Source organism: Micrasema longulum, unplaced genomic scaffold (assembly GCF_059751315.1).
Source record: "Micrasema longulum isolate JH-2025_06_02 unplaced genomic scaffold, ASM5975131v1 h1tg001083l, whole genome shotgun sequence".
NCBI lineage: Eukaryota > Metazoa > Arthropoda > Insecta > Trichoptera > Brachycentridae > Micrasema > Micrasema longulum.
This window is the reverse complement of record NW_028278271.1, coordinates 148,949-163,873: the sequence shown is the minus strand read 5'-3', so window position 1 is coordinate 163,873 and position 14,925 is coordinate 148,949. Positions and strand designations below refer to the sequence as shown.

The 14,925-nt window shown below is 34.3% G+C and overlaps 1 protein-coding gene across 5 annotated transcripts in view; it reads left to right on the top strand.

Annotated features, from left to right (window-relative positions):
- The window catches only part of LOC148277106 (uncharacterized), a 44,914-nt gene that overhangs the window by 10,515 nt on the left and 19,474 nt on the right, over positions 1-14,925 (top strand). Inside the window, exons 1-3 of one of the 5 annotated variants that reach the window (XM_088233321.1) lie at positions 3,499-3,901; positions 9,883-10,778; positions 14,377-14,490. In XM_088233321.1, coding sequence (XP_088089447.1) covers positions 10,605-10,778; positions 14,377-14,490 — 288 coding nt within the window. In that variant the 5' untranslated portion in view covers positions 3,499-3,901; positions 9,883-10,604. Of the gene's footprint in view, positions 1-3,498; positions 3,902-9,348; positions 9,547-9,882; positions 10,779-14,376; positions 14,491-14,925 lie in introns of those variants that run through there. The other 4 variants (XM_088233320.1, XM_088233323.1, XM_088233322.1 and 1 more) reach the window with 4 other exon arrangements.

Here is a 14,925-nt window from a genome sequence, read left to right as displayed (position 1 = left end):
TAAGTTTACAAGGATTTAAACGAGCACTAAATAAATAGTCCAGATCTTGTCTCGATGTCCCTTATGTTTGTCAATGCTTCTTTCTTTTTTCTTTAAATGTTTTAAACTATTCTTTTATTGTAATATTAAAACCTTATAAATTGTATACATGGACAATGTCCGTTAATAAATAAATAAATATTCCCTGGACTGGTACCTGAAGCGTAAGACTGATCATCTCACCTTCATGTAACGAAAATGATCAAGATAAGCTGTGATTGGTGTACCAACGCAGTGCCCTATGCACCATTAGGTGCGGAAAGGGAATGATGGTGATTTTTTTAAGTTTTGCAATTTTTAAATTACACCGCCTGTGGTCACGAGTTCAAGATATAAAAATGTTTTCTTTAAATCCAATTTCCCATAGCACTGAATTTCAATTCAATTAATTTATTTAAAAATAGCATATGCTTACAAACTAAAATTCAAGACGTACATATTATAAAAAGGAAAAAAAATACGTGAAAGACTTTTGTCTAAAGCTAGGGTTTCCTAGGACAGCGGTGCCCGTATCTTAACGGCCGTAGTGAACGGTGATGCGGTGGACAGCCGTCGTAGTGGTGACTAGAGAGTGGTTTTATTTTTTAACGGTGTTATCAACACCATTTTTATAGGAAACCACTCTCTAGTCACCGTTACGACGGCTGTCAACCGCATTAATGTTCGCTCTTAGGAAGAGCAGTTTGTAATTTTTCTAAAATTGAGAAGATGTACAATTTAGACATCTTTAACGACTCAGCTCTCTGCTACAAACGGAAACTGAGTCTTATAGACTTTAATGTTTAGTATCACTAATATTATTATTGTTATTATTGGAGCACATAAGGGAATTTGCTTATGTGTGCCCTACTTCAAAGTTTAAAGTTACACAAATTCTTCTTACATCTTGTTGTATTGTTAGATAGTTATTTCATATATTGTGTTGTGTACGTAATTGGTGCTGTGTTAGGTTTAGTTTTTGTTTGTAATATTGTCTAGATTTATATTAACATAGCACTGTGTGCACAACATTAAATTTAAACAAATAAACAAAATAAACAAAATAAACTACGGCCGTTAAAATACGGGCACCGCTGTCCTAGGAAACCCGAGCTTATGTACAAATTTGTAAACATATTATATTTTTCATACCGAAATCTTAATTTTACTTTGTAGATAAAATTGAAGATAAATTTAACTTCTCATCAGAATACGTATCCACGGGTGTTTTTTAGCAGTCTTTTAATTGTTAAATCTTCGTTTTGCAAGATATTAAAAAATGTCATCCCCGAATAAAATGTTTCAATCCTCTGGCGTAAATGAAGTCACGTTCGTGCGTTTTCGTAAATTTTCGTTCGATTCCGCTTCCCCCGTTTGCCGAGGGGCGGCGCTAGCGTCGCTGCGGACCTTACGCCACTAACTTCACGGCCGTTGCAGTCGTGTGTCAATAGTGATGCGCACATAAGCTGAATCGATTATTTACTTTTATTTCGGTTATTCAAGTTTATTAATTGGATTAAAATAACATAACAAATAAAACAAAATATTTAAGGTGGTAAATTGGGACAACATATCAGGCCAGGAACGCATGAGCGATGGCTCGGTATTTTTTTTTTTTTTTAATTTCAAATTACATTTGTTTAAAAATTCACCAACTTATCATGGCTTTACGCACTGTGCCTGTTTTGCCCCATCTCAGAGACCCTTTCTTAATTTTATAAATTATACTTGACTCAGATTTACACTCTCGCCTGATTTCATCATTCGTAACCCTGTCATACATTGATTTCCCACACATTCGTCTAAGAGATCGCATTTCAACCGCATTCACTCGGCTTTCATCCGTCCTCTGCCAGTTCCATGTTTCACTTCCATACATAAGTGTTGGGACTAAAACTCCGTTGTGCACTGCCAGTTTAGCTTCGATTGACATATTTTTACTAGCAATTACTGTGCTTAGTGATCCGTTTATTTTTTTGCCTGCATTCACTCTCCTTTTAACATCTTTTTCTACTCGTCCATCTCTTGATAACATACTTCCTAGATACACAAATTCTTCTACTTGTTCGAGACATTCGTTGTTTACATTTATTATGCAGTCAGTAACCTCACTATCCCTTTCAAATACCATAACTTATTCAATTCCCTTTAATAATCGTTGTCACCTGTTTTTTTTTTGTTTACGAAGGCGATGGCATTTTTAAACTACATATTATTATCCTTTTAAATTTGCAAAAAATGCTTACAAAATCTATATCACCCCAAACTAATAATAAATAAAAGTTTATTGACGCGTTTCTATACGAATAAAAAACATACGAAACTATCATAAAAAATCCAATAAACACAATAGTCAAACTGTGCTAAAAAAATATATAAAAACAGTACTATGATTTAGACATGTTTATCGAATGGACGGCGTAAGAATGGCTAAAAGGATTTACGATGCGTATGTTGATGGATGTAGAAAACGAGAAAGACCGAGAAAGTCATGGAATGACCAAATTCAACAAATACTTGAAGATGGACATGTAAAAAGTCGGAATAATCGGCTTGTGTGCGTGAGAAGATGTATGAATGTAGAAGAAGTGAGGTCTGTACGCAAAGACAGAGTGGTGTGGCGTTCTCTGCCTACCCTCGCGGAGAAACGGCGGGATGGTTTGTTTGTTTATTATTATAATTGTATATTTTATATATCGCAATTTTTGAAAAAATCTCCTCAAGGACTCTGTTCAATAAATAAATATCTCAGCATATCTTGGAGCTACATAGTGAATGGACGGTTGGGATTCTAGTTCCTCCTTTCCAATGTTAATATATTTCATTTTCAATTTTTTAAAAAGGATCGGAAAAAATACGTTTATTTGTATTCCAAATAAAATGAAACATGGCTCTAGATTTGAACGTAGTTATGCAGAAAGCAGCCAGCCATAGAAAAGTGAAACTGAGATAATAGCACTTTTATGAAAAGAGTCAATAATCAAATCTACATATCAGTTGGAATGTTTTTAACTTTGACAAGTGATAAACAATAAATGTATATGTTTTTTTATACATTACAAACAAGAATCTAGTTATGTATTTAACCAGTTTTAATGATTTTTAAAGTACTGTAAGATTTTTCTAGTGATGTGGGTGTTTTCTGCAAATTGAGAATTGCCGTTTTTGTGATCGACACTATTTTCAGAAGGTGATTATTACAGTTTTTTTGTATGAAAGTGTCCTAACTGTTTTTAGCAAATCATAGAATTTACCTTACTGCGCCCGATAACACCAATATATAATTTTTTCAAAATTGTGGACTGGTTGCTTTTTTGCATTCATTCATTCATACGTTCATTTCTGGATCAAAAATAAATGTACATGTAAATATGTTAAAATACATTACGTGCATCCTTATTTTTAATACCAATGTAAATTAGCGTTTAACATGCTAATGGTAACAAAATAGCATTAATTTCACACATCGATCGAACCTTTCCTGACCCGTTCTGCGCGTCGCGTCGCTAGTCGCGAGAATAAGCTCGGCCCTTCCGCCGCACGCTGGACGTTTCTTCCGAAATAAATAAATAATAAATAATAGAAAATATCTCCTCTCGGGCCTGTCGCGGTGTCCATTCGAAGATATTACAAACATCGCTCGTGAGTCGCACGAAGAGATCGTCAAAGAGCCGAGAATGACATTGATCTAGCCCGCGTTCGGGATAAGTGCGTACATGTGGTGAAAAAATACACGCAAAATGTTGATTTTTGCGATTTTGTTCGCGAAATTCGATTGATTATTGACTAAAAACATCGACGCGTGTGTCGTTCGTGATCGGTGTGTCGTCGGAAGAGAGTGTCGCCTCGTTTTGGCGTGAATTTCGTGATGTTTTGATCGTGGGTACATGTCGAAACGTCAATTGATTTGTTGACTCGAGCGCCCGTATTGAATTCACAAACATTCCGTTTCTAGGTCACTGTTTTTGTGCAATAGGCGTTAGGTCGAATTTTAGGGCTAAATTTAGATCTGGAATTTCTAGAGTGGTTTGTCTGTCGAGCTGGACCCAGTTTGGTTACAAAAAACAAATTTTAAACAGTGAATTATGAACCGAACCCCTTTTTACGTCATTTTTAGTACGCCTTTTTTGTAAATTACACGTTTTTAAACGTTATTTCACTTCTCTGTAGAGAACACAATGTGAAATTCACAAGAAAACTGTGTCAATATGTCATATACATCGATTTTTATTCAAAAGCCTTAAGTATGTCTGGCTACGCAGATATGTCATAATACGAGGTGTGTTCACAAAATAACGGAAACTTTTGTTTTTTGAAAAAAATGTTTATTTCTTCGTGGACATCATAGAATTAAGAATAGTCCAGAAACCGCATACGCACATCAAACAGAAGGCGACTAAACCACTCATAAATGAGTAGGCTTACGTTTTGACCCATTGGTTTCTTTGTAGACGTCGCTCAGTACGCAACTCCTGATTTGAATTCAACTATGCCGTGTTGTGTCCTTTTAAAGTTTAGAAATACTGCTAGGATCTTAAAGGCAATCACATTTCATGTGTAATTAGCAAATGAATGTTGAAGTAGCAAATGCATTACTTAAAAATTGAATTATTTTTCCATCTGTCAGATTGTCTAAGAAAACAAAATTGACATTTCATTAGTGTTGCCAGGGTAGTAATTTTTTCTACCCTACTTTGCTCATCTAATGAGAAAAATAATGAAAATTAGACCTCGGATTAAACAACTCCGTGGTGGACATTTGACCGACATTATCTTCAAAACATCAAATATTATTTAACATAATACAAAAATATTTGTTTTATGTAAAATAAAATTTGTTTTATATTTTAAGTTTAAAGTTCATTAATTCAATTACTCTTATTAAATGACCCTTTACTTATCTACTCCGTTGTGTCAACCAATGTCTCCGCGTGCGCAAATAAAATTTTAGAGAAATTAACATTGCTTTTTTTTACCTAACATTTGTGTTATAATTATATTTTTTCCCATCGTGCAACATTACGCGGCGACATCACGAATGCACGCAGCGAAAGTGGGGCGTAGTGGGGGGATTATTGGACACAGTCCGATGTATTCAAATATGATTCTACGCTCCTTCTGGACTATTCTTAATTTTATGGTTGCCGCCTTCAAAATAGTCCCAGTTAGATATTATGCACTTGGGCCAGCCACTCCTACTACTACCATCACGCCATTTCTCCGTAGGGGTAGGCAGAGAGAATAAAACGCCACACACGTCTATCCTGGCATACATTCCTACCTTCTTCCACATTCATACATCGTCATACATGCCCTTCGGTTCTGTCTGCTTTTGACATGACCAGACTTAAGAGTTTGGTTTATCTGATCATGCCACGTCTTCCTCGGTCATCTTCGTCTCACGTTACGGTTCATTTTCGCCATATATACTTGTTTTACCGTTCTTTCGTCGTCCATTCGTTCTACGTGACCAAACCATCTCAGAGACCCTTTCTTAATCTTATCAATTATACTTGACTCAGATTTACACTAATAAACATAAATTAATAACAGATTTCCACATAGTATACAAAGTTAGTAAAGAAAATATATTACATATCAAATAAATACATACAATTTATACATATAAAAATGTTATTTTCATGTACTCAATAATCAAAGATTTTTTAAATATTTATTTTAAGAACATTAAGTTACTGTAAATTGGGCGGGATAAGGACAAGAATGCTTGAAGAGAGGGTAAGGAGGGGAGGGGAGATGTACATATTCATTATTATAATGTCTACTAAGTTACATAATACATTTTTAGTGTAAATTTTAAATCTGACAGAGTGATGTTTGTGTAATCTATATTTTTAAATTTTGTATTGTACATTGAAAAAGTCCTACGAAAAAAAGCATTTTTAACATACGATGTTTTACTTATTGGTACATGAAACAGGTGGTACCGTCTACAAATCCTGGCTGGCACATGTATTGTTACTAAACCAAGCAGCTCTGTACAGTCAACCATTCCTGTCATAATTTTGTAAAGCAGTAGTTGGTCCGCACACACTCTGCGGTATTGTAGAGAAATGATTCCATGGAAGGTGGAGGCAGTGAGAGTAGATACATAAGAAATCATACATACATATTACATCACTTTTACATTGAAATAACAAATTATACCTCCTATAAATATTTGTATACACACAACAAAATGCCATGAAGGATATCAGTTTCATAATGATAATTGCCTTCAAATTACTGAAAAAATAGCATACAATATTTAGGCATTATAATTGATAAAAATATAAAATGGAAGGAGCAAGTAAATAATATTGTAAATAGAATGAGAAAACTTATTTATGTATTTATTAGATTAAAGAATATATTAACCATCGAAAAATTAAAATCAATTTACTTTGCATTCGCCCAATCCATATTACAGTACTGAATAATCGGATAGGGTGGTGCTTTTAAAACAAATATTTTACCAGTTGAAAAAATGCAAAAATTAATTATAAAAGTCATTTTGAAAAAACCGTCTACTTTTCCCAATGTTCAATTATTTAAAAAAATTAAGGTTTTAGATATAAAATTGCTATATAAAAAGAATTGTTTCGCATAATGTAAGTACGCGACCTAGAACAGGTGGTAATCTTAATTCCTAAATTAAAGCCAACTACTGCACAACATCATTATACTTACAGAGGAATATTTTTCTTTAATGAAATGAACAAAGATAATAAACAAACACAAACAAACAAACCATCACGCCGTTTGCCCGTAAGGGTAGGCAGAGAGGATAGAACGCCACAACACTCTATCTTTGCATACAGATCTCGCTTCCTCTACATTCATACATCTTCTCATGCACGCGCGCCGATTATTCTGACTTTTCATGTCCACGTCATGTCCATCTTTAAGTATTTGTTGGATTTTTTTTACATTTTTTTTTTTTTTGCACCACAACAGGCCAGGAGGCCTAATTACAGTGGTGAATTACATTACAGAGCACCCAGGCTTGAGAAAAATCACATTTTAATTTTTGTGTTCTCACCGGGAATCGAACCCGGAACCTTACGTGCGTGAGTCAAGCGTCTTGACCACAACACCACGGAGGCCGCCGATTTGGTCATGCCATGTCTTTCTCGTTCTTCCTCTATTTCTGCATCCATCAACATTCGCATTGTAAATATTCTTAGCCGTTCTCTCGCTGTCCATTCGTTTTACACGTCCAAACCAGCGCAGAGCTCCTTTCTTGATTTTGTCGATAATGCTTACATAATGTAGGGATCTCAACATTTGTGCATCTATCGTACATAGTTTTACCACACATTCGCCTGAGAGATCGCATTTCGACAGCATTCAGCCTACCTTCATCCCTGTTTTTCCGAGTCCATACTTTCACTCAGGAATACAATATATATTTTTTTTAAAAGTAAAAAAATACATCTTTAATTCTTTTTTATGTAACACTGTTTGAAAACATCGTAAATATCTTTTTTGTAATTTATATATGTTATTTTAAAAATATTATTGATTAAAATAAAATAATCTATTGTAAGACGTCACTCCCCATTATGTACACAAGAATTGTTTATTTCTTTTACGTAATGGGAAACGTTAATGTAAATATATGTATTTGATTATTGTAAAAAATTGTATTTTAATTTGTTATTAATAAAAATAAAAAAATAAAAATATATATTTTAAGCATCTTTCGTTCATGTATTTTTTCAAGTATATTTCTGCCTATAATCCGGTCTATAGCTACAGCCGTGTTTTTCCTTCAAGGAATTTGTTCATCTTCATTATCGTCGGCATTGACGTCATTACGAGCCTCGGTAAACAGAGCTTTAAAATAAGGCACATGTAAACACTATTGCTTATCTGTTCCAAAGGCGGTCCCTTAGTGTGTGCATAAGTCCGTAGACTGCCGAGTATAAATGTACTAACGACATTGAGATATAATATACAGAGATAACAATCCACACAAATTCAAGCTAAAAAGTCGTCCCCAAAGAACAGGAAGGATCGACCAGCGGAGGTAGCAAGTATCGTCGCGTCACATCACGTCGGCTTTGGGAGGAAATGCAGCCTGTCTGCAAGTATTTGGACGCACTCAAAACATTGTTGGACATTCAGTAGATATTATTTTCATTGAATAAAGCACTTAAAGTAACATTTAATTTGAATGAATATACTAGAACCACAGATTTATACAGAATAACAAAAATGCTCAATCTAGAGGAATTGAACTACACAGAAAAAATAAAAATGATAATTATGACGAAAAATAATAAAATAAATACAAGAGCATCAAATAATTTAACTAGCGAACAACCTAGGAACATCAGAAAAAGATACAGTTTTTTGTATAAAGCAATCAATTTTTACAATTCACTTTCTAATGATCTAAAAAATATACAAAACATGTACGTACTTAAAAAACACCTAAATAAAACTGTTCTTACAGCCCGTGTGACGATTGATATGTGATGTTATTTTATCGAATTTTTATTTAAACTATTGTGTTATTATATATAATATCCCCTCATACCAGCACTTTTGCTGATTGGGAATATTTCGTACAAATAAAATAATGTAATATGTAAAGTTTAAAAACCTTGTATTTTGTCATAAATAAATAAATTGTGACTGAAATATTGAAACGAAGCTCTGTGCCGACTTCTAGAAATTAATAATGCCGAAAAGTGCCACGTCGAGCACTATATGTCTAATGTCAACTTTATAGTATTAAAGGAAAATAGGCCTTCGGAAATCAGGTTTGAAATGCTGTTTTTCAAATAGACAATCTTTAAATATTATCTGTTATCTGCGAGCTGACTTAAAGAGAAAATAACAGCGACCGATTTTAAGAATTTAATTACAGTATTCGTATTTGCATAAAGAAGAAAGCGTCAATTTAAAACCATTTAAAAAAAAAATATATATATATATTAATAAATTTCATAAAAAGTACATGTTTTTGTTAAACTCTAAACATATCTACTTTTACACATCTAGTAAATGTTATCACTGTAACTCTCCAAAACAAGAGACTAACTCTTGCGCTTGGAGAGTGACTTACACTGTGTTAGTTGTTTATTTAAAGGAGTTTATATAATTTTAAATACGAGTACATGAAAAGAAAAATAAAAACATTGGATATATAAAGAAAAAACAACAAAATAATACATTCATACTAATTAAAATTTAATATTGTTTTTACACGAGTTCAAAAAATTTCTTTAGATTAACTTTAAATTTATTTAACAATATTTTGAGTTTGTCCAAATTTTTGTAATTAACATACGATGTTTTACTTATTGGTACATGAAACAGGTGGTACCGTCTGCAAATCCTGGCTGGCACATGTATTGTTATTAAACCAAGCAGCTCTGTACAGTCAACCGTTCCTGTCATAATTTTGTAAAGCAGTAGTTGGTCCGCACACACTCTGCGGTATTGTAGAGAAATGATTCCACGGAAGGTGGAGGCAGTGAGAGTAGATACATAAGAAATACCGGTTTTGTATTTAAGGTACTTTATAAATTTGTTTTGAATATTTTCTATTCTACTTATATATATGGCATACTGGGGATTCCATATCTGAGATGCGTATTCCAAATGGCTTCTGACAAACGTATAATATAATGAAATAAGGGCCTTTGGATTATCAAAGTGTTTACTCATTCGAATTATGAAACCGAACATGCTCGATGCTTTGGAGGTAATTTTATTGATATGCGATTCAAAAGTAGTTTTGAGTCTAAAACAATCCCAAGATCTTTAATTTCGTGCTTTCTCATTAGTACATTATTGTTTAGTTTGTAATCAAAATTAAGAATTTTTCTTTTCCTTGTGAATGTAACACAGACACTTATGGATAGACTTATAATGTTATGCTATCAATATTAGTTCATTTGGAAAGTGAAGTGAATGAGATGATTATGTGAGTATTCGTAGCGTGTAGCAATCGGTGAGGCGTGGATTCCCGATGGAACGCTACAGGACAGGTCCTTCCCACCCGTCGGCCATAGCGCAAAACTGGCGGGGGCTACGGTAGACGACTCGGCGGGCCCCCCGGCCTGGGGCCCTCTCTCTACTACTACGGGGACCTGGAGAAGGGCCGAGCCCTCCGCCAGGAAGTGCCCCTGACGCACAAAGCCCGCCGCAAGGACCCCAAGAGAGAAGGCATCATCATAGATTCGGAGACGTTCCAGATCAAAGATGGCCGCATCGAGTTCGGGGAGAAGAAGAAAAAGAAGCACAAGTTCGCCCGGAAGCGCACGAACACGTACGACGCCCAGTCGCAGCAGAGCAAGACGCGCGTGGTCCGCCGCGGGGCGAGCGACACGGACGACCCGGACGACCCGCACGACCCGCGCGACGAGTTCAAGTTCGAGAGCGCCGCGAGGCACGACGAGGACCTGCCGCTGCTGGGCGCGGCCGCGTGCCCCGTGACGGCGCACGACCGCGCGCGGGCGTACCCGTGCAAGAACCTGGACCTGGAGGCGGAGGCGGGCGCCGCGTACGCGGCGCCCGGCCCGCCGCCGGCGCGCGGCAGCGTGACGTACTCCACGGCGGGCACGTTCCCCATGCCGGGCGCCAAGCGGCCGGGGCACTACGACGAGCCGGAGCCCGAGTGGCGGCGCGCCGGCGTGGCCCGCAGCCGGAGCTGGTACCTGTGCTGCCCGGGCGGCGGCCTGGAGCAGCCCGCCGCCGCCGACGTCGCCATCACCAGCGCGCCGGCTCCCGGACAAAACGAATACGTAAGGAGCGAACGTGGAATGGGTCCGATGATGATTGGCACTATTGTTTCATTTGATTGACGACTGAAACAATACTCACTTACAGATTAAAAAACTACTCTTACTCAAATGAAAGACATAACCCCTACAATACATCGCAGACGAATAATATAATCCCTAGATCCTCAACACAAAGACAACTTAAACAAATACTAACTATTACCACTTTTGGACAAAAGGATTTTGAGTATTATTAAATTAAAATCTATAATGTACTTCCGCTATCTATTAAAACAATGAGTAAGGAGAAAATGTTCCATTATTGTGCCTCATATAAATTATTTTATTTTATTTTATTTATTTCGAATACAAACAGATGTACAGGTTAAATGAATATTAAAAAATATATATATATATAAAATGTAAACATAGTAGGGCCTGCCATCCAATTATATGTATTCACTAAATAATACTGTAATAAAGCGACGACGGTTTGAAGTTTAAACTATATAAATAATAAATATACTATATATTAAAATAAGATAAATATGGACAAAACAAGGAGATAGTGGAAAGGAAAAGAAGGAAATTGATAAGGAGTGGTGAAGGATGATTGAAGGAAAGTGAGAGTGGAAAATTGCATTTGATTTATTGATTAAACGAATTATGAATGAAGAGCATGAATCAAGCCTATTAATTCTCTTCTGTACATATTGTATGGAGTGTTAAATATATCAAGACTATTAAATTTTTTGTTAAATGTTTCACATATACTTTTTATTGTAGTAGTATTTTGTTTTTGGCAACTGAAGGGGAGAAATATAAACTTACTGTTCTGCAAAATGGCTATGAGAGTAATTTCGAGAAAAAATAAATACACTAGAATAATGTTGATGCTTGAAACAAGCAAAAATTATGATAGTGCGTCAGCTTATATATTTTAATGTAATGTTTTCTGTTCATAAAATGATTAATGGTTATACCTCAAAGGAGTTGAATCAAAAGGTTTTTTCTAATCAATGTGAACACATATTTATTTATTTATTTATTATATATACGGCCCAAGCCAATTACAACAGTTACACGAAGAAACATAAATGCAAGAAACTGAACAAAAATAACATAAAACTATTTAGCAAAGACAAACAAGGGCAAAACAATAATTGTATACAATATATTTTTTATTTAAATCTTAAAGTAGGGCACACATATCATACATATTGTTATGTGTGTTCTAATAATAACATTGAAAATATATTTAATTTATAAATTGTTTATCACATATGTCTTGACCATTATTTTAAATTTTGATATGTTTTTTTCTTCATAAATATTTTTTTCCATTTCGTAATACTTTTTAATTGCTTTAAATAAAATTGAATTTTGTGACTTTGCCTTTTTCCTAAATGGAAGTCTAATTTTGTTCTTTTCTCTAGTATTGTGATCGTGTTCACGCTGGTTCCGATCATTTTTTTTCCAAAATTCTGTTTTTTTATTAGAGTTTATAATTTTATGAACAAATATCATTGTATTGTAAAATATTCTTTGTTTATATGTTAATAATTTCATTTCATTTACCATCGACTTTACCCCCGTATATCTGTTTTTTTTCAAAATGATTCTAAAGGCTTTATTTTGTAATACAGTTAGTTTATCTATGTTTTCTTTGTTTGATAAAAATAAAATGCTACTACAGTAGTTAACGTGTGGTTCAATAATTGCTTTGTAAATAGTTTTGCAGGAGTCCTTATCAATAAATCTTCTGATCCTTCCCAAATTTTAAAAAACGAAAGATCGAAAACTTTGAGCTAAACCATGCCAATCCAACTTCATCCCACACTGTTAAGTCGCGAAGAGATCTACGAAAAGCCGGAAGATCTATCCCAAAGAATTCCAAGTCGTGTGATGAATTGACTAATCTACACATTCTGGACATTGGGGCATAAAAACCAAAGTTGCTCTTGGAAGATTTTATAAATAGCAGATTTTGACTTCTGGTGACACGGCTGGGAACATGAAAAGAAATTGATCGCAACAGAGATGGGACATCACTTAAAGCATTAAGTATTTTGAAAATGCATATAAGGTCCATCTCAGTTCGACGTCTCTCCAATGAAGACAGATTAAGAGATTGCTCTATTTCAAAATAAGAATAATTACCCCTTTGTAATCCGAGCAACCATGCCACTTTTCTTAGAAAACGGTGTTGGACAGACTCGATATGGTCAATATGAGTCCTGTAGAATGGAGACCAAATAGGGGAAGCGGAATTAAATAATAATAATTTTTCTGAAGTCGCAAATTATCTGATAGAAAATAATCATAACTTCAATAAAGACACTGGATTAAAAGTACTTCATGTTGAAAATAAAATATTAAAATTAGACGACTTAGAAATCTTAGAAATTAAAAAAGCTATTCATAATAAAAAAACAATAATTAATAACCAAATAAACAATATTTCTTTTAGTCCTCTCCTGTCTTACTTCGAAAATAATGATATCAAATTACCACCCGTGTAAGAAAAAAAACACTTGATTTATTGGGTCCACGTGTAGTATTTAGTGAACATGATAGAAATAAATTAGGAATCAATTCATTAGTTACGTAAACCTTGACAAAGAAGCTTGTTTGCTTTGAAACCGGTCGGTGAAAAATAAAAATTAGTGGTTAAAAACAAAGTTGTTTTATTTATTTTATTATAATGAATAACCACAAAGTTAGTGCTTCAAATATAAACTTTACATATTATTTCATTTAAGTGTTAGTTTTGAAAAAGCAATCTTATTCGTGTTAGCTTTATAGAAGTTTTCTTTTTAAGTGTACGTATATTGTTTAAAATGTTAATAATTAATATGTTTTAATAATAATTAGATATAAGATGGTAATAAATAAGATTGCAACAAAAATATAAATTTTGGGAAGGATCAGAAGATTTATTGATAAGGACTCCTGCAAAACTATTTACAAAGCAATTATTGAACCACACGTTAACTACTGTAGTAGCATTTTATTTTTATCAAACAAAGAAAACATAGATAAACTAACTGTATTACAAAATAAAGCCTTTAGAATCATTTTGAAAAAAAACAGATACACGAGGGTAAAGTCGATGGTAAATGAAATGAAATTATTAACATATAAACAAAGAATATTTTACAATACATGATATTTGTTCATAAAATTATAAACTCTAATAAAAAAACAGAATTTTGGAAAAAAATTGATCGGAACCAGCGTGAACACGATCACAATACTAGAGAAAAGAACAAAATTAGACTTCCATTTAGGAAAAAGGAAAAGTCACAAAACTCAATTTTATTTAAAGCAATTAAAAAGTATTACGAAATGGAACAAAATATTTATGAAGAAAAAAACATATCAAAATTTAAAATAATGGTCAAGACACATGTGATAAACAATTTATAAATTAAATATATTTGCAATGTTATTATTAGAACACACATAACAATATGTATGATATGTGTGCCCTACTTTAAGATTTAAATAAATAAAATATAAGTTAATATTAGGACATTCATTTATTATGTTTGTACTATTTTAAGACAAAATAAAAACAACGAAAATCTTTTGATCTTCATTTTGTGTTCACTTGCAGTTACACCTGGCAGCCGTTTCATCCCTGAAAAATGAGGTGTTGGAACTATCTGCGAGGCTGCATTCGGCACAACGCGACCGCGATGCCACGCGGGAGGCCCTTCGAGCTGCTCAGGTATAGGTTCCATCCGCTTTTCTTATTATTATGGATAACTTATATAGCGCCATTTTTGTAACAAAATACCTCAAGGGCGCTTTACATAGTGATTCTTTTAAATTTGTAATTTAATTAAAATGATTTATTTTGTTGTCACATGCTGCGGATTTATTCAAATGATTTAGAGAACAAGTGGGTTTTAAGTTTTTTCCGAAAAATCACTTCACTTTCACAGCCTCGCACCTCTGCTGGGAGAGCATTCCACGCCGTAGGGCCTGCGACCGCAAATGCGCGTTCACTAAATTTAGTGCGCTGTTTGCGTACAGGTAAAATTACTTTTCCTCTCGCCGTAGACGTAGCTGATCTAAGCAAGTGACGCCTGGCAGCTAGTTCATCTGGAATGCATAGTTCCCTTACATATTCCGGAGCAGAGTTGCGCAGTGACTTATACAT